Source organism: Stigmatopora nigra, chromosome 1 (genome assembly GCF_051989575.1).
Source record: "Stigmatopora nigra isolate UIUO_SnigA chromosome 1, RoL_Snig_1.1, whole genome shotgun sequence".
Classification (NCBI taxonomy): Eukaryota; Metazoa; Chordata; class Actinopteri; order Syngnathiformes; family Syngnathidae; genus Stigmatopora; species Stigmatopora nigra.
In genome coordinates this window covers 3,932,501-3,952,555 of record NC_135508.1, presented here as the reverse complement: position 1 = coordinate 3,952,555, position 20,055 = coordinate 3,932,501, and the positions used below count along the sequence as shown (strand labels likewise).

The following is a 20,055-nucleotide window of genomic DNA, read 5'->3' as shown; positions in this document are numbered from 1 at the left end:
CCAATGCCTTAAAAAGGTCAGAGAGCATCCTTAAAGACAATATGGCTTCCACCACTTCAACCTGCTGCCTTTTAGAAGACACTCCAGAACCATAACAGCCAAGACAGACAAGACTCAAGGACAGTTTCTTCCCAATACACCATACTCAACTCTAGTTTTGAATCAACGACCCAATCAAGGCATTACTACTACTTATATCACTAATTTATTATGTTGACCACTTATTTATCTATTCCTATTCATTGTTTATCTATCTAGGAGGCAGATCACCACCCAATGTCTTTTCATATTACCTCACCCCTAAATTATTACACAGAAGGGATTGTGTGCTGTGCTACCGAAAGTTTAGAGTCCTGATAGATGTGGAAAAAAACTGTCCTTAAGCCTATTATTTGTCCGTACTTAATGAAAAATATGTTGAAAAATAAGCACTTTGAGATTTAAAAAAAAAAATCTATAGTAAAATGACCGTCTATCATTTTAAATCCAGTTGGTTAACAATATCATAATAAAATAAATAATAAAAATAATCGGACATAGGCTTTATCATCATCATTGACTCGACAAAAGCCAAATTGTCATCATACCCAGAAAAACTGTATGACAAAATTGGTAGTGCTTCTCCATAAGGTGCATTTTCTCGACAAAAGATCCAAATAAGTGATAATTTCAGACTCGTAATTTGGCATTCTACCGTTATGGATACATCAAATCACCCCCCAAGCGAATCACTTACCTCTCACTGTCTTTCACTTACCTTCAGTCAGCCAATAGGAGGCAGATCACCAGCCCAACGTCTTTTCATATTGCCTCACCCCGAAGTTATTACACAGAAGGGATTGTGTGACGTGCTACCGTGAGTTTACAGTCCTGATGGGTGTGGGAAAAAACTGTCCTTAAGCCTATTTGTCCATACTTTGTGAGACCTGTAGCGTATGTCAGTTGGAACAGGTTGTGACTAGGGTGGTATGGGTCCCTGAGAATGTTCCTGGCTCTGCTAAGGTAACGAGGGCTGGCAATGTCTTCCAGTGAGAGCAGAGAGCAGCCGACGATATTCTGGGCAGTGTTAATCACTCTCTGGTGTTGTTGAGTCCATAGACTTTGGCACTGAACATTTCCAAAACCATGGAATTCATTCTGGACTTCAGATGGGGGCGCTACACTGTGCTAAACTCACTTGGACTGCTAATTTATCAATGATTTGTATTTGTCTGTTTGTTATTATTTGTACACTATGTGATGAAAGCTTTACATCTCATTATACTTGTATATACCGTATTTTCACGACTATAAGGTGCACCGCATTATAAGGCGCACCCTCAATGATTGACATTTTTTCCATATATAAGGCGTACTGTATTATAAGGTGCACTGTCTATTTTGGAGAAAATGTAAGACTTGCAAGTGCGCCTTATAGTCGTAAAAATACTGTAATTGCTATTGACTTCCAGGTATGAAGCACTGACTACTTTACAGTCACCTCTAGAGCCAGCCATTGTTGATGTTTTGGATTTTTTTTGTCTAAAATCTTGCAGTGGGGGAGGAGCTAAATGATGGAAGATTTTGTAAACTAAGATGGCATCTGCATATTTAACAGTATTGTTTCAGTTCAGGCGTTTGTGTTTTTTTAATATCCGACAGTGTTGGTTTTTGGTTTTCTGTTTTTCCATATATAAGGCGCACTGGATTATAAGGCGCACTGTCTATTTTGGAGAAAATTTAAGACTTGTAAGTGTGCCTTATAGTCGTGAAAATACGGTAATGACAATAAAAGTATTCAAATGCCAAATGAAACATCCACAATAGTTTCATATATATATATCTTTTTTATTTTCCTGACTTTTAAATGTATTTGAAGGTCATAATTTGTCATTCATCACATTACATGGCATGATGCACCAGGTCTACTACATCCATTTACAGGAAGGAACACAGAAACATACACAAGGTTTTACAATGGGGGGAGAACAGGAAGTTAGTTTAGCTCATTGCAATTACAACAGTGAACTTTGTTGTTATTATTATTATTATTAATAGGCTCTTTTTTTTCAGTTCAACTTTTTACACTTTTTTGTCAATTTCTTGACCCCCACATACCCCTCCCCCACCCAGAAAAATCCCCTTTTGTATGGCATCTCATTTTACAAACACAACATTTATAGAAATTCCACACAGATGTTCTTTTATCCCGTATCAGTCCGAGATTATTATTATTATTTTATTTATTTTTTAATGATATTGAAACAGTCGACACAAGCACACAATGCAAATATGTCATTTTTTTTTGTCATATTGACTCCTTTTGTTTTGTTCACATTTGGTTATAAAAAGCACTCACACATAATTTTGATAGATTGCTTTAGTTTGTCCTTTTCTATTCTCACCTAAAACGTCTTTTGATAGATTTATATTTATTTATAATATGTAATATATTTTCCATTCTTTCTCATTTCATGCTCCTATCATCTACTGTGAAACGGGACCAAAAAAATGGGCCAAAATCTCAGAGCAACGTTTACAATATGGGTTTTTTTTTTCTTATTTTTCATGACAGCAAACAAAAAAAACACCAAAAAACATCGCGGATTTGTATTTTTTTTTTTTTTTTACGGTTGTAAAAATGTCCTTCAAAATAAAATACTTTTTGAAATCATGTAAACATACTCTTCACTCTTGACAGCCTGGAGACGTCAATCCGTTTTTGAGGTAGCGGCGACCAGTCAAAAACGGATTGGACGTCTAAAGACCATCGGGGGGGCAGACAGGGAGGAAAAATACACCCGGAGAAAAACTGGTCGCTTATTGCTGAGGCTATTGAGATAAAAATGAACAAAAAAATAGGCTTTTTCCAATGTTAGGGCTGCGACAAACTATTATTTTGATAGTCGATTAATCAATGATTATTTTAGGATGGAGTGAAATGTTATTAAAATTTCAATAAACAAAAAAAATGATTTTAAACCATTTGTGACGCTAAATATTTACAAAAAAACATTAAATATTATACTTTAATGTACTTTTTAGTGCCATGTTCAGTGATATCTGTCTAATAATGTGGCTTTAAAAAAATAAATAACACTATTTTTTGTTTATCTTGAGAGTAAATATACAATCCATTTGAATGGGGAGTTGTCAGCCAATGAAAATGCTTCAATTGGCTGCCATTCTTCCTACTTTAAATTGATTGGACGTCTAGGAAAATGCAAAAATATCCTCCATTATTATATTTGACACAAAAACGAACATAACTTTTGCAATCAAGTATTGTAACTAATCCAACATTTTCAATAAATACCTTTTTTTGATGACCCTATTAAGGACGTACCGTTCAACAGATTGTATATGTATATATATATATATATCAGCATTTAAGGAAAAAATATAATCTACATAAAATAAATTCGAAATAAATAACTTTTCAAATGTTATTGTCTTCACTTCTAAAAAATAAAAGTGCGCGTAACTTACTTGTAAAAGTTCTCCTTGTGTTTGTTCAGTTTTAAAAGTTTTTTCGCCGCATTGTGTTGACTTTCAGTTAGATTGCAAACAAATAGTAATCACTTATTCTATAATTTTGCTGCCGAAAGTGCGTCATATCCGTATCCCAGCTTTAGTTATCGCCGCCTGGTGGTCAGGAAGTACAACTGCGTACCCACAACTGTGCACAGCAGTTTATCGACTCACCAATTCTATTGTTGAATTCTTCTTAGTATTTGAACGGTGAATGTGAAAATTCTGCGATTTTGAAAAATAAAAACCAAAAAGAACTATAATACTGAATAAATCCAACAATTCACGATATTTTCAATGTGAAATGTCCAACATACCAATATATATTTCTTTATAGATAGATATTTATATATAGATATATATTTTGCATTTTCTAAACGGCTTATCCTCACGAGATATAGAATATATACATATAATATAAATATTATATGTTTTTTTATTTTTTTTACTCTGATCACCAACAGCTTATTATATTTTTATTGTTTTTAGAATATAGAAACACAATGATAATTTAGCCTGTTCTCCATTTTACAATTATTACTTTAACATATGTTTAAAAATAAAAAAATATATAAACTAATACTTATATATTATATGATTTTCTTAATTATTAATTTTTAAAAAATGATTAAAACCTGCCGTCCAAAAAAAATCATTGTGTATTCTTTGGCTGTTGCGACTAAAAATACAACATATCATAAAAAAATAAAAATTAAATAACATTTCTTCTTATTTTTCTTTGAATTAAACAATAAAAATGTAGAATATTGATATCCTTTCCTATTTTTCCAAATGAGAAATGACTGAACGATTAATTGAGTATCAAAAACGTAGCAGTGGCAGCCCTAATGTGTATCGCGGTGGCCATTTTGTGCTTGAAATGTGGCGTTTTTTTCCCATTTGTTGTTTCTATTATTGTAGTTTTTTTTCTATCCGCCTCTGAAGCAAAGTCTCTACAAGGACACGGAGGGCACAGAGTTACTTGAATGGCTTTCTCGTATTACAGTGTAGAATAAAAAGCCCTTGCTGCAATGCATATTCAAGAAGTCATCTTGAGTGGCTGATTGACACGAGTAAACGTGAGCCACTTGCGACTTACGGCCGGCGTCAATCGTTTCTCTTTTCAAATGTTCATCGCAACGGGTGACGTTTGTCTTCCTTTTTTTCAGATGCTACGCCAAAGTATACTCTACCGGTGTCCAAAGCGGTCCACCAGGGCCAATTGGCGTGGGTGCAGATCTGATGTTTTAAAAGTGATATCAGTTGATTACTATCAGGTTCTGCTGAAGAAATCTCATTGGTTAAAGCAGGGTTGTCAAACTTTGGTTCGCGGGCCATATTAACGGCAACTTGATTTTATGAGGGCGGGACCATTTTAGATATAATATTTAGATATTTTTTTAAATAAATGGATTAAAAGAACTGGATTAAAAGCCCTGAATATTAAGTTTTTTTATTGATCTAAAATAAAGTTTATTTTAGATTTTTTATATATATATTTTTAGATTTTACAAAATGATTTTTGAACTAAAAACAGAAAAATGATTAAAAAATTACAATTAGAGCAAGGGTATCAGCCTCGGGTTGGTTTGCGAGCCGCTTTAATGTCAATTTGATTTCATGTGGGCCGGACAATTTTAGATATAATATTTATTTATTTATTTTTATAAATAGATTAAAAGAACTGGATTAAAGGGCCGGAATATTCAGTTTTTTATATACCTAAAACAATGGTTATTTTAGCTTTTTTATATATATTTTTAGATTTTGCAAGATGATTTTTGACTTAAAAACTGAAAAAAATCGATAAAAAATTGCAATTAGATTTAAAAGGGGGAAAATCAGGAAATTTAATATACATCTATACTCTTAATTTCAATTTGATCCTAAAACAAAAAGTCGGCACTCATGATTTACTTTCCCGGGCCGCACAAAATGATGCGGCGGGCCAGATTTGGCCCCCGGGCCGCCATTTTGACACATGACGTAGACAAATTAAAAAAGGAAGTCATGTGAGCAGTACAACCAGGAAGCGTGTCCATAAGGGTCAAGGTTTCAGAAAGTCAACAGATTTAGTCATATTTTTTTAACGACAAATATGGCGTATATACAAGAAAATATAGTAAGTTCTTGTCATTTTAGGGTACTTGCAGGTCACTTTCTAAAAATGATGTAGCTACAAAGTACTCGTCAGGCAGAACAACCCCCTAGCAGGCCATTTAGGGCCCATGGACCGCATGTTTGACAACCCTGGATTAAAAGGATCTGTGATTGGATCTATTGGAACAAAAACCTGCACTCACACCAGTTTGAACACCCTATGTGGCTATGCTAACAGTTTTTCAAAACTCTTTATACACTCTTAAATACTTTCCCTATATTTTTTTTATCGTAAAATACATTCTGCATTAAATAATCTTCTTCCTATTTCCATTTTTCACCAAAAGTAGTCTTTTTAAAAGATGATTAATTGGTAAAATAGCAATTGTGTTGTCCTGTTCACTCCCTTTAAAATGGACGCTGTTAGCTTAGCGTTATTTTTGAAGGTGTTGGATTATAACCATAAAATGAGGATAAATTATTTATAATCTCCCTCATGTGACTTTAAAGTCATTTTATCGAATATATATGTGATTTTAAAAATAAATAAAATATTTATAGCATTTATTCTGCTTTAAATGTGCCTTTCTTTCATTTCAATGACTAAAATTTGTAGGTGCTTCTCAATAAATATATGGCGCAAAAAATAGATATAAACTATACTGTTACTTGTACACAACTAAAGTGCCTCAATACTAAAAAATGAAAATCATTGTACAGATTCATGACACTTAAATATATATATATATATATATATATATATATATATATATATATATATATATATATATATATATATATATATATATATATATATATATATATATATATATATATATATATATATATATATATATATATATATATATATATATATATATATATATATATATATATATATATATATATATATAAAATAAAACATGTAAAGAAAATAAAAAGTATCTTCTATAATGTAAAAATAAGCATATCAAAATATAATATAAAAAAACTAATTTATCAACTAAATAAATTGTAGTAGTAGCGAAAATAAATATATATATATATAGTAAAAATCATCCCAAAAAATAACAACAGTCAAACATAATACAATCACATAAAACAAATAATAAATAAAACAATAAATAAATAACCATAAAAAACATAACATTAAATCTCACAAGAAACTAAAAAAACTAAACCCTGGTATATAGAATTGATATTTTGAAAAGTATTTATGAATCTGTCAAATGAGTTTCAATCTTTCAATAAAATGTATTGAGATACACCTATATATATATATATATATATATATATATATATATATATATATATATATATATATATATATATATATATATATATATATATATATATATATATATATATATATATATATATATATATATATATATATATATATATATATATATATATATATATATATATATATATATATATATATATATATATATATATATATATATATATATATATATATATATATATATATATATATATATATATATATATATATATATATATATATATATATATATATATATATATATATATATATATATATATATATATATATATATATATATATATATATATATATATATATATATATATACATACACACACATTTATATAAACATATATTTATACTGTATTTTCACAACTATAAGGCGCACCACATTTAAAGGCGCACCGTCAATGAATGACATTTTAATTTGTATTATAAGGCGCCCTGTCTATTTTGGAGAAAATTTAAGTGCGCCTTATAGTCGTGAAAATATGGTATACATATACATATGTATATATATGGACACAAAAAAACCTGAGGTATCGAAAACGTGTAAACATGACCAAAAAAATACAACAATATGATTATTAACTCTCATAACATTTGGGGGGGAAAAGGTGACTTTTCTACCATGGCCAAGGTAGCATTGAATAGAAATGTTTGTAAATAGCTAAAGTAGGGTAAAATAACCATAATAATCTCATAGTACAACTCATAATCTCATAATTCTGTGGTTAAAAACGATAATACACCAGATTGGATTAAAAAAACATGAAATTGTCAAGCCTAAAACCATCAACGTATCCCAGAATCAATCAATAATTATTACACAGTCAGATTTTTGAATCCTCATTGACGGCAATACAATTCTATATAGAATGGTCACCGTCTTTGGCGTCCAATCCCGAGGCCGCCATTCTACCCAACAACCTAGATTTCATTGCATAGAAACGAGAGGAGATTTCCTTTCTACGGCACCCCATCCAATACTTTTCCACTTATGGAACGTTGCCATTTGTACACACATACATAAAAACGTTTAAAGAGGGGTAGTTTTTCCTTTTTTTCCGTTTTTTTTTGGGTTGTCAACGCGGGGCAGCATGCGAAGGTCCCCGGCGAGCGTTCACACGGACGACATACGAGCACGAGTGTGTATTTTTCTCCGTCATGTTCAAAAAGTCGGGAAATTCGGGACAGGGAACGCTGACCTGAGTAGTTTCCGTGACAACTGAGAGAGGTCGTAGGTCAGGGTGAGATGATGGGTGACGTGGCAACTTTGTTTTTTGTTTTTTTCAGCTCCAATTTGGGAGTGTGCTTTCGTGGTTCTTTTTTTTGTAGTCAAGACCATCGCCGCTACAGTAATACCTCGCCATTTTGTGGCTCAATTAGCGCTGATTTACTACTTGGATTTGCCCAATGTATATAAAAATAAACAGTTTATAGCAGTAGTCTCAAACCGGTTCCACATAGGGCCGCAGTGGGTCCTGGCTTTTGTTCCAACCGATCCAGTGCCGACATTTTAACCAATCAGGTGTCTTTAAAATAAGAAGCACCTGCCTCTAATTAACAGATTGCACTTGGAAAAGGTATCCTTGATGAGTTGGAATGAAAACCTGCACCCACTGCGGCCCAGTTTGAGGACCGGTTTGAGACCACTGGTTTATAGTGTGGGAATAATAGTACATATTGAAATTGGGGGGAAAAAAGGCATGTCGGAAATAGAGATGCCTTCACTGGCCACCAGAGGGCAGTATCTCTTGTCAGGAGTTAATAAATCTACATGAAATAGGGCAAAATATGGTAAATTGTAGTTGGAGATTATTTCACTGGCCACTAGAGGGCAATGTGTAGTGTCGGGAGTTAAACAATTGACATGAAATTGGGCAAAATATGGTAAATTGTTGTTGGAGATTATTTCACTGGCCCCTAGAGAGTAGTGTCTCTCATCAGGAGTTGAAAAAAATCTACATTAAATCGGCAAAAACGGTATATTGCAGTTTGGAGATTATTTCATTGGCCACTAGAGGGCAGTGTGTGGTGTCGGGAGTTAAAAAAATGACATTAAATGGGGTGAAATATGGTAAATTGTAGTTGGAGATTATTTCACTGGCCACCAGAGGGCAGTGTCTCTTGTCGGGAGTTAAAAGAAATCTACATGAAATGGGGCAAAATATGGTAAATTGTAGTTAGTGATTATTTAACTGGCCACTAGAGGGCAGTGCCTCTCATCAGGAGTTGAAAAAATCTCCATTAAATCAGCAAAAATGATATATTGCAGTTTGGAGATTATTTCACTGGCCACTAGAGGGCAGTGTGTAGTGTCGGGAGTTAAAAAATTGACATGAAATTGGGCAAAATATGGTAAATTGTTGTTGGAGATTATTTCACTGGCCACTAGAGGGCAGTGTCTCATGACGGGACTTAAACATTTTTACATGAAATGGGGCAAAATAGGTTAAATTGTAGTTGGAGATTATTTTACTAGCCACTAGAGGGCAGTGTCTCTCATCAGGAGTTGAAAAAATCTCCATTAAATCAGCAAAAACAGTATATTGCAGTTTGGAGAGTATTTCACTGGCCACTAGAGGGCAGTGTATTTCGTAGGGAATTTAGAAAAAATATACATGAAATAGGCAAAAAAGGCAAGTCCCAGTTTGGAGATTATTTCACTGGCCACCAGAGGGCAGTGCCTAATTTTGGGATTAAAATAATCTACATGAAATCGGCAATAAAGGAAAATTGCCTAGCTCAGGAGTTTTAAAAAAATGCAGTTGGACAATATTTCACTGACCACTAGAGAGCAGTGTCTCCCATTGTTTTTGTTTTTTTTAAATCAACATGAAATGAGGAAAAAAGGCAAGTCACAGTTTGGAGATTATTTCACTGGCCACTAGAGGGCAATTTCTACTTTCGGGAGTCTTAAATAGTCCAAAATATATTATATGGACCCCCAAAAGTGGATTTTCACTTAATGTAGCTTGGACCCGATTAACCACCATAAAACGAAGTATTACTGTACATACGGACGATGTTTTTTTGCGGATTTCGTAAAGGGTTTTCCGACATCAGACGGACGGAGGTGACGCATTTCGTTTTCCCAACGTTGTGCTCTTGGCTGTCTCCGTACCCATAACAAAACCCACGAGGGTTAGGCAACCAAAAAAGGGACAAAAATGTGTGATTTAAAAATAGAAACAAAAAAAAACTCCCAAGAAAGCGTACATGGAGAAATGGAAAAAAATATTCCACTTTGCCCTGAAAATAAATAATTAAGGCTGTGTTGGCAATGGAACAAAATAAAACTCAGAAAATGGAGAAAATCTAAAAAAAATCACCAAATTTTGACCAAAAATTTTTTTTTTTTGGCTAAAAAACAACCGTTTTCATTTTGAATCTCGCCAATTTCCGACACATTCCCGTTGACGTTTTTCCGAGTGTTGGCGAACAGTGTGAAGGTCTCGGATATGAAGTTTTTGGGCGTACTAAATTCTCCTCCCCCCCCAAAAAAATCGTAATGGGAATTAAAAACCAGATTTGGACAAAACGGCGTTCTGAAAAATCCATACAAAGTGAAGACACGTTTCGGGAAAAGAGACAGATGCCATTGTTGGTCCATGCAGTGGTTTTTTTTTTAAACAAAATGGCGCCCGGTGTGGAGGGGGGGTGTAAGAAAAACCAACCAAAAACCCTGCGCTGCCATTATTCCACAAAGGTGAGGCTTGCCAATGACGGACTGACCGAGTGCTACCTGATCCTCGTTGCTTTTGTTCTTGTGTTTTTTCCAGCCGCCATTGGCCCTGTTTGGTCTCCCAGATGGTTTTGAAGTCCAGGTGGACTTTTGGATTTGACATTGGACCTGTGGATGTACACTCATTTTAGTATTCACTCTGATAAAAATAATATCGTATTTTCACGACTATAAGGCGCACTTAAAAGTCTTAAATTTTCTCCAAAATAGACAGTGTGCCTTATAATCCAGTGCGCCTTATATATGGAAAACAATAGAAATCCAAAAACGAAAAACCACCACTGTCGGATATTTAAAAAAACACAAACGCCTGAACTGAAACAATACTGTTAAATATGCAGATGCCATCTTAGTTTACAACATCTTCCATCATTTAGCTCCTCCCCCACTGCAAGATTTGATACCAAAAAATCCAAAACATCAACATTGGCTGGCTCTAGAGGTGACTGTGTAGCGAGTGAGTGCTTCATACCTGGAAGTCAATAGCAATTACCGTATCTTCATGACTATAAGGTGCACTTAAAAGTCTTAAATTTTCTCCAAAATACAGAGTGCGCCTTATAATCCAGTGCGCCTTATATATGGAAAAAACAGAAAACCAAGAACAAAAAACCACCCCTGTCGGATATTAAAAAAAACATAAACGCCTGAACTGAAACAATACTGTTAAATATGCAGATGCCATCTTAATTTACAAACTCATCCATCATATAGCTCCTCCCCCACTGCAAGATTTTATACAAAAAAAATCCAAAACATCAACAATTGCTTGCTCTAGAGGTGACTGTAAAGTAGTGAGTGCTTCTTCATACCTGGAAGTCAATAGCAATTACCGTATTTTCACGACTACAAGGCGCACTTAAAAGTCTTACATTTTCTCCAAAATAGACAGTGCGCCTTATAATACAGTGCGCCTTATATATGGAAAAAATGTCATTCATTTGGCCGAGATAAACGAAAAACTGCAAAGTAGGGTAACCCCTATTTATAAAAATAATATATTTTTTTTACTTCAGTGCTGAGTTCTAATAACAAACGGAGGAGGGGGAGTGGCTTCCGCTTGCGAATTTCTGCATGGGTTTTCGCATTTTTAATCAACTTACAAAATAATGTAATTAACAAAATTTAAAAAATTCCCCCGGAAAAAAAAATGCGATGTAGTGAAACCGCAATAGTTGAAACCGCGATATTCAAGGGGATACTGTAATCCCTCAAATATCACGATTCATTTAAAATGATAAATGAAAAACGGCAAAGTAGGAATAACCCTCATTATAACTACCACAATACATGTTTTTGCTCCTATTACAAGTAAAATTATCAAAAAGTTTATATTTCTTGAATATTAAGTCAAAACCCTGAATGGTTGGCCAGCCAATCACAAGGCACCAGGAGTCAGACAACCAATTGGAAACATATAAAGACAATTTAGCGTATAATTAGCCTAGCATGAATGTTTTGGTGTAATGGAAGAAAACCTTGAGGACACATTTTAAGAAATCTATTTCATCCCAAATAACCACAGTGCTAATATCATATAAATACCTTAATATAGCACTTTAGAAGAAGGAGGTGAACTTCTTGCCGAAACCGGTTATAGCTAGAAATAAAAGAAAAAGTGTTATTGATTAAAGATAAGTCTAGGAATGGGCGCCAAAGCATGGCGGTTATTATACCTTCACCAAGTTTTCCGGCCTGCTCGGCAGCTGCTCCCGGCAAGATCTTGGACAACATGCCTTCTCCCTCCATGCCCGGCTGACCCGCGGCCGCGCTGCCGATGCCGCCCGGTCTGGGAGCCGCTTTGGAACCTGTCCGTGGTGAAAGACCACCATTCAAAACACATCCATGAACCACTGTTTTATCAGAAACCCAATCCCCACGTCACCAGACGTTTCGTCGCCGGACAGTTCGTCGACCGAACAATTCGTAAGGTTAGTGGTTAGAATTAGGGTTAGGGGATAGTGGTTAAGGTTAGGGGTAGGGGTTAGGTCCATCAACGAAATCTCAGGCGACACAAATTTCCGTCTGTCAACAAAATTCTCCGGCAACGAAATGTCCGTCTACGAAATGTCCATCTACAAAATGTCTGGCTACGAAATGTCTGGCTACGAAATGTCCATCTACGAAATTTCCGTCTACGAAATGTCCGTCTACGAAATGTCTGGCTACGAAATGTCTGGCTACGAAATGTCCATCTACGAAATTTCCGTCTACGAAATGTCCGTCTACGAAATGTCTGGCTACGAAATGTCTGGCTACGAAATGTCCATCTACGAAATTTCCGTCTACGAAATGTCCGTCTACGAAATGTCCGTCTACGAAATGTCTGGCTACGAAATGTCCATCTACGAAATTTCCGTCTACGAAATGTCCGTCTACGAAATGTCTGGCTACGAAATGTCCATCTACGAAATTTCCGTCTACGAAATGTCCAGCGACGAAGTGTCCGTTCACCGAACCGTCCAGGGACGAAGTGTCCGGCGACAAACTGTCCGGTACCTCCCCCAAACTCGAGGCACTTTCATGTCTGTCCTACTTTTTTCATTCATTCATTTTCCCCACTGCTTATCCTCAAACAGGTTGCAGGGGGTGATGGAGCCTATGCCAGCAAACTATGGTGGCCAGCCAATCAAAAGGCACAATGAGACACAAATGACCAATCATACCTAGGGACAATTTAGCCTACAGCTAATCTAGCGAAGTTAGTAATTCATCTGGTAATGGTTGTTTCCTTACTGCAAAACTGAAAATAACCAATAAATAGTAAATGTTACTTTGCAAACATCTACTTGTGCGCATATAAGCCATACTGTTGATTGAGCTATCTTTTTTTTTTAGTTACAAATATGGCTTATATGCGAGAAAATACGGTATACACACCTATTCCGGTGAGTGGTGGCTGGGCGCCTTTTGAGGCCATGACGGGCGCCGCTTTTGCTCCGATGGCCGTCACTGGAGGTGTTTCAATCTTAGCCTGAAAATATAGAAATAGTATCTTGGCAAACGTATTCATCAAACTTTGCCTGGCCTTCCCTAATTATCCCCCTTTTAAATCAATCAAAATCAATAATTGTAATTTTTTTTATCCATTTTTTCTGTTTTTAGTTCAAAAAATCCTTTTGATTGATTTTAAAAGGGGGAATTTCCTAATTTTCCACCTTTTAAATCAATCAAAATGTTTTTTGAACTAAAAACACAGAAAAAATGAATAAAAAATTACAATTATTGACTTAAAAGGGGGAAAATCATGAAATGTAATATACATCTATACTCTACATTTTAATTTGATCCTAAAACAGAAATTCGGCACTCATGATTCACTTTTCGGGCCACACAAAATGATGCGGTGGGCCACATTTGGCCCGCGGGCCGCCACTTTGACACCCTAACGGCTGCGGAGGGGACAATTTCACCGTCATGGGCAGTGATTCATCGGGATGCGTGAATAACGCGCACTTTGCTTCAGTTTTTTGGTACAAAATACGCAAACTGCTTCAGTTTTTGGTACAAAATTCGCAAACTGCTTCTATAATTTTGCATTGCATATAAATATGAGTTAGAGATGTAGAGCAAAAAGATTGTTGTTCACACAAAAGCACAAAATAACGTAAATATTTGTATTTTATTCTTTATATCTGGTTAGCTAGGTTGATTTACTGTACTCACCATGGGGATAGGTGACGTTCCCACAGGACCTGTTTGCCTTGGTTGACCCTGGGCTCCAATGGCGACTCCCATTTGCCCCGGTTTGGTCTGGCCTGGCCCCACCCCCATTCCGGGACCCTGGGCTGGGGGTAGTTGCTGAGCCCCGGTCGTATTAGGCGGCATTTGCTGCCCCGGCCTCGCCGCCGAAGTCTGGGCTTGCTGTTGGAGTTGCGTCCTCTGTCCCGGGGGTCCGTCATTCTGGGAGACTTGACCCACCTGCCGTGAGGATCCCGTCGGAGCACCGGATGGGCCTTGTCCCCTTGAAGAAGAGCCAGATCTGGAGGTACCTGGACAAGTTTTAGGTATAAAAGGGGCAAAAAAATGAAAAATGTGAGACACAAAAAGACAAAGTAAAGCACAAAAATTGTCATGAAAATCTGGAACAATAGCATCAGTTATAAAAAGAATAAATATTGCATAATAATAATAATAATGGTGATGTTAATATATAATAATGAAATAAAATAACAAAACACAAAATAAAAAAGAATAATACAAAAACAAAAATAAAATAAGAACATTTTTTTACAAACAAAAACAATAAAAAATAATAATTATATAACAAAAGACAATATAACAAGAATAATAAAAAACTATAAATAAAATAAGATAAAATAACATGAAATAAAATAAGACCAAAGAAATAACATAAGATTAAATTAAATTATATAGATAAAATTAAATGAAATCATAAAAATAAAATTAAATCATATAAATAAAAATTTTATTGAATCATATACATACAAATTAAATTAAATAGTATAAATAAAAATAAAATTACATTAAATCATATAAATAAAAATAAAATTACATTAAATAATAAAAATAAAATTACATTAAATGATATAAATAAAAGTAAAATTACATGAAATGATATAAATAAAAATAAAATTACTTTGAATAATATAGATTAAAATAAAATTACATTAAATAACATAAATAAAAATAAAATTACATTAAGTAATATAATTTAAAATAAAATTATACAAATAGAAAAAAATAATTAAATTAAGTTAAGTTAAATAAAATAGTAGAAAAATCTAAATTTATAACCACCTTAAAAGTGACTATTTGTTATTTGGTTGGAAAATCTAATATGAGGATCAAGACCTTCATCCCAATTAAACTCAGCCACATTGGTGTTTTTGTAAATAAGTTATTAGAATCATTTTACACTTTGGATTTAGGCAGCTTTTTTCTTCACTAATACCAAGAAACAAACAAACAGTCATAATAAAACATTGGATTTCTCTCCTTCCATTTTCCCAAGCAAAAAATCCCACCACGTACCTGTCGACTGTCCTTGCATGTCAATCTGTTGCTGAGATTTCCCCCTGGAGGACCGATGCGGATCTCCTTGCCTTGACGACCTCTGTCCATGATGATGCGCGGACTGATCTCTAGCATAGTCCGACGAGTGATAAACCCCCGACCTGGAGTCACCGCGTCTCCCCACGGACGAAGACCTCCCCGAAACGTCATGTCGGGTAGACGACGGCTCTTTGGGGTGTCCCTTAGAGGACCTGGACGACCTGGTTTCGTCAGAATGTCGTGACGAAGACGAGTGTCGACCGGAGCCGCCATGATGTCGATGGTCCCGGGCGGAGGTAGAATGTCGCCCCCCGTGGCTGTAGTCGTCATGAGGCCATAGGTCTTCTTCGGGGGGCTCGTCGTAATCGTGGTAGGTGTGTTTGACGGCATGGCGACTCCTCCCGGACGAATGTCCTCCGCCGTAATGGCGAGAAGCGGAACGTGGTTTTTCGAACCAGTCTGTTTCTTCTTGGCCAAGATGGTAGGCTTTGGAAACCGAAAGGAGATCACAGTCAATCTCCATGTCGTTGGGAGACAGCGGCATGCAGGCTGAGAAGAAACACACACAAAAAAAGAAGGAAGACCACCCACATGCCAAAGAAAAGTTTAAGAAGTTGAAGAAACAGAATCAGATCTTTACGCCCATGCATGCACGTTACAATTGACTTTAACAGGTGACGTCCAGGATTGACTAGGCTACACGCTGCAAAAAATGTCCGCGTGTATTTTCCTTAGCAAAGTATACAGTAATACCTTGACATACGAGCGCCCCGACATATGAATTTTGAGATATGAGGAAATTTCAGAGGAAATATTTGACCCGAGACAGCATTTGAAATACGATCATACGATGTTGCCGACGATAACAGTGCACTATCTTTCTCGCTACGCTAATATATTAATTTAAATATTTATTGATATCTGTATTTATGTATATATTTATTTATGTATGTATATATTTATTTATATATTTATTGACATGTTTATGTTTGTATATATATAATTATTTAAATATTTATTGATAGATTCATTTGTGTCTTTATATATTTATTTCAATATTTATTGATATAATTATTGATATATTTATTTTTGTATATATATATTTATTTAAATATTTATTTATATATTTATTTAAATATTTAGTCATATATTTGTTTATGTATTTAAATATTTCTTGATATATTTATATATTTACTGTTATATTTATATATTTATTGATATATTTATATAAGTATTCAAATACTTATTGCTATATTTATTTTTGTAATTATATATATTTTTAAATATGTATTGATATATTTATTTTTGTATTTATATATTTATTTATATAATTATTCATTTATATTTATGTGTTTATTTATATTTCTTATTTGTATATTTATTTATTTATTAACTTATTATTGCCTATTTATTTATGTCTAAAATGTCTTTTCCTGTGTCTGTATTCTCGGCCTCTTGCCACTGTGAATACGGGATGAATAAAGTTATCTAATCTGGTTCGAAAATGAGAAAAAAAAACATTGGAATACATACTTTGCCACGGTTATTGCGTAAGAAGGTTTAAATTTAGTGTACTGTAAAAATTAAAACTTATTTTAAAGTATGTGTGTATAGTTAATTTGAACTACGATTGAATTGACATACGAGCTCAGTCCCAGAACGCATGAAATTCATATCTCAAGGTATTACTATAATCCAACCGAGTCGAAACCCAATGGAGTATTTCCTTTTTAAATAATACTGGCCCAAAAAAAAAACATACTCAGACATTTTTTTGCAGCACGAGCACCGAATTCCAAAGTGAAAAACCACAAATGCAAAACAACCTGCGAGTACGAAACCCCCATTTGAAACAATTTTGCGTTGACGACGTGCAAAAGAAGACCTTCCAAAAGTTGAACCGGAGTAGTGCGAACGACGAAAACCACCATGCGAAAAGTGGACAAACAGATGACCGGACGGACAGGCGAAAGGACGGGACAGGACAGGACGGACGAGATTGACGGACAGGCAGGCAGGCAGACAGACAGACAGCAGTCCATTGATAAGAGAGCTTTGAATAACTCTCAAGAAGAAGTAGTAGAAGAAGAAGAAAACATGGACATGCAACAACTAGCTCCGCCTCATTTTCTTCATTTTGGTTTTACTAAGCCTATCCGTTTTTTTTTTTGTGGGTGGGGGACATGGAGATAAACTTTAGGGGGCAGTAGTAGGTCACGAGAATGTGGACGTTTACTCCCGCAATTACCTTCACTGTCAGAAACAGCGCAATGATAATCGTCTATTATGTACGTATCATCCGACTTGTAGACGTGGGTCCGGGGTAGATCCCGAATGTGGTCTTGTACATCTGGTAGAGAATGACTGGAAGCGTATTGGCCATAATAGTAATGGTATGGATCGACATTGCCCCCGCCATCGTATGGATCAGGACCTAAACTGGAAGAACGCCCATAAACTGAGATTTTTCGTAGAGGACTTAACGGACTTTCTTCTTCGGAGTACTGTCGACTAGGGGGGCGTCCCCGGTTGGATCCGGATCTTGGGGAGCGGTCATCCCTTTCGTAGGATCTGCTGCGGTACCCCGAATGCTCCCTAGAGGCGATCTTGTCCATGCCGTAACCGGTAGACCGAGAACGGCCACCAGAGGTCGCCGCGTAGTAGATTCGATCTTCTTCTTCGGTGGTGGAGGTTAAATATCGACCGGATTGGGCGGAGTCGTAAGCACTCCTCTTGAATCCGTAGTCCTCCATTAGTTGGCGTCCTCGTACGTGGGAGGACTGGTAAGCCCCGCCCACGGTGGAGGAATAGGTGGCTAAGTCGGCCTCGGCGTCACGGGCTTCTTCGATGGGAGAGAATTTGGAGATTTTTTGCTCCATGGCGCCCAGTTTTCGGTGTTTACTGCGTTTGTTGGATGAGACGGCCGGAGCCAATAAGCTTCGAGGGGATGGGGATTTATGCGTTCCGGATCGGAAGTTGGTAGGATTGTAGTCGCTGTCATAGTAAGAAGGGGATCCCCCACCCAAACTAGCGCTCACGCTGCCGCTGCTGCCCCCTAGAGGTCCGTGTCGGTAGTTGCTCTTACCCCTGCCGTGGTGGTCGTATAGTTCTTCTTGAAAGGTCGACGCCTCCTCCTCGGGTAATCTGCCGTAGGCGGAGCTTGTCCGCGTCGTGCTGCCGGTGTGGGCGTGGCCATCGCCTGGGTAACGCCCAATGCCGCTGTGATGTAGGACGTCTCCCGTGGTTACGCCCGGTCCGTTCTTCGCCGTTAGCTCGCTAACGTCGTCGATGGTCATGTAGTTCCTGGGGACGTTTTGCTCCAGGGAGGGTGCGCCGTAGACGCCATCGGGGGCGCCGTAGGCAGAGGGGCTATCCACGCCGACGCCGTGACCGTAAGCGTTGGAAACTGTTGATGTGTATTGTCCGTATTGGCCGACTGTTGATGCTGAGTAGGGGTATGTGTTAGCGATGGTTGTGGCGTATGAACTCGCTGACGGGTATTGTCCGTATGTGGTGGGCGGAACGGTGGGCGGACCACCGTAATTGGCGGGGGCCGCGGTTGGGCCGTATGGCCCGTAGGGGGTTGTGGTTGTAGTTCCGCCATATTGGTTGAAGGAGGCTACCGAACTGGAGTGATGGCTGCCATCTTGAGCCGTGGTGGTTACTACCACAGTGGGATTGCTAATTGTTTCGTAATTAGTAGCAATTTTGTGCTCCAGATCGGCTAGCGATGTGTGTCTAGTCCGACCCTGGTGGACGGTTAAGATATCGGGGTGAGCTTGCCCGGGGTAAGGGGTACTCTGGCTGGGGTAAGAGGACACGGCACTGGGATAGGGTGAGCCGTGGGTGGGGTATGGGGGTTGACCGGGTGGCGCCGGGCCAAAGCCTGTTTGCCCTGATGGGGGTGGAGCTGGAAGAGGACCGCCGGGTAGACCTACGTCGCTTTGGGGGTATGGGGGTTGAGTTTGGGGGTAGGTGAGGGAAGAGTAGGGGGTCTGGGTTGGGTAAGGGGTTCCTGAAGGGTGAACGTGGCTCTGGAGGGGAGTCGGCTGGGGTAAGGTTTGGGATTGAGAGGCTGTTGGGTAAGGGGTTTGGTGCAATGTTGATGATTGGTAGGGTAACGAGGCTGGCAAGGGTGGAGCCACTGATTGGGTAGGTGGGTACTGCGGGTGGAAAGATGAAGTGGGCGTGTACTGGGTTGCTGGGTTGTTGGTTTCGTTGCTGAATTGGCTGAGGGGTGCCGTACTGGGTCTGGCGGTTAGTAGCCCGTTGGTTTCGTGGGAGGCGGCCGCCGCCGCCAAGCGGAGGTTGTTCAACTCGCTGTCGGACATGTAGTCACGGGCGTCGCCCATGCATCTGAGGTAAGCGATATCGCGGCGTTCTCGTTCTTTGA

At 37.1% G+C, this 20,055-nt stretch overlaps 1 protein-coding gene across 1 annotated transcript in view; it reads right to left on the bottom strand.

Moving 5' to 3' along the window:
• Positions 1-9,326: 9,326 nt before the first annotated feature.
• Positions 9,327-20,055, bottom strand: part of bsna (bassoon presynaptic cytomatrix protein a) — a 51,405-nt gene continuing 40,676 nt past the window's right edge. Inside the window, exons 9-15 of the mRNA XM_077722436.1 lie at positions 17,911-20,055; positions 15,642-16,148; positions 14,313-14,638; positions 13,527-13,620; positions 12,323-12,454; positions 12,192-12,246; positions 9,327-10,754 (exon numbers count right to left, since the gene is read on the bottom strand). The exon at positions 17,911-20,055 is cut by the window's right edge and continues 340 nt beyond it. Of these exons, the coding sequence (XP_077578562.1) occupies positions 12,206-12,246; positions 12,323-12,454; positions 13,527-13,620; positions 14,313-14,638; positions 15,642-16,148; positions 17,911-20,055 (3,245 nt within the window). The 3' untranslated portion in view covers positions 9,327-10,754; positions 12,192-12,205. The remainder of the gene's footprint in view (positions 10,755-12,191; positions 12,247-12,322; positions 12,455-13,526; positions 13,621-14,312; positions 14,639-15,641; positions 16,149-17,910) is intronic.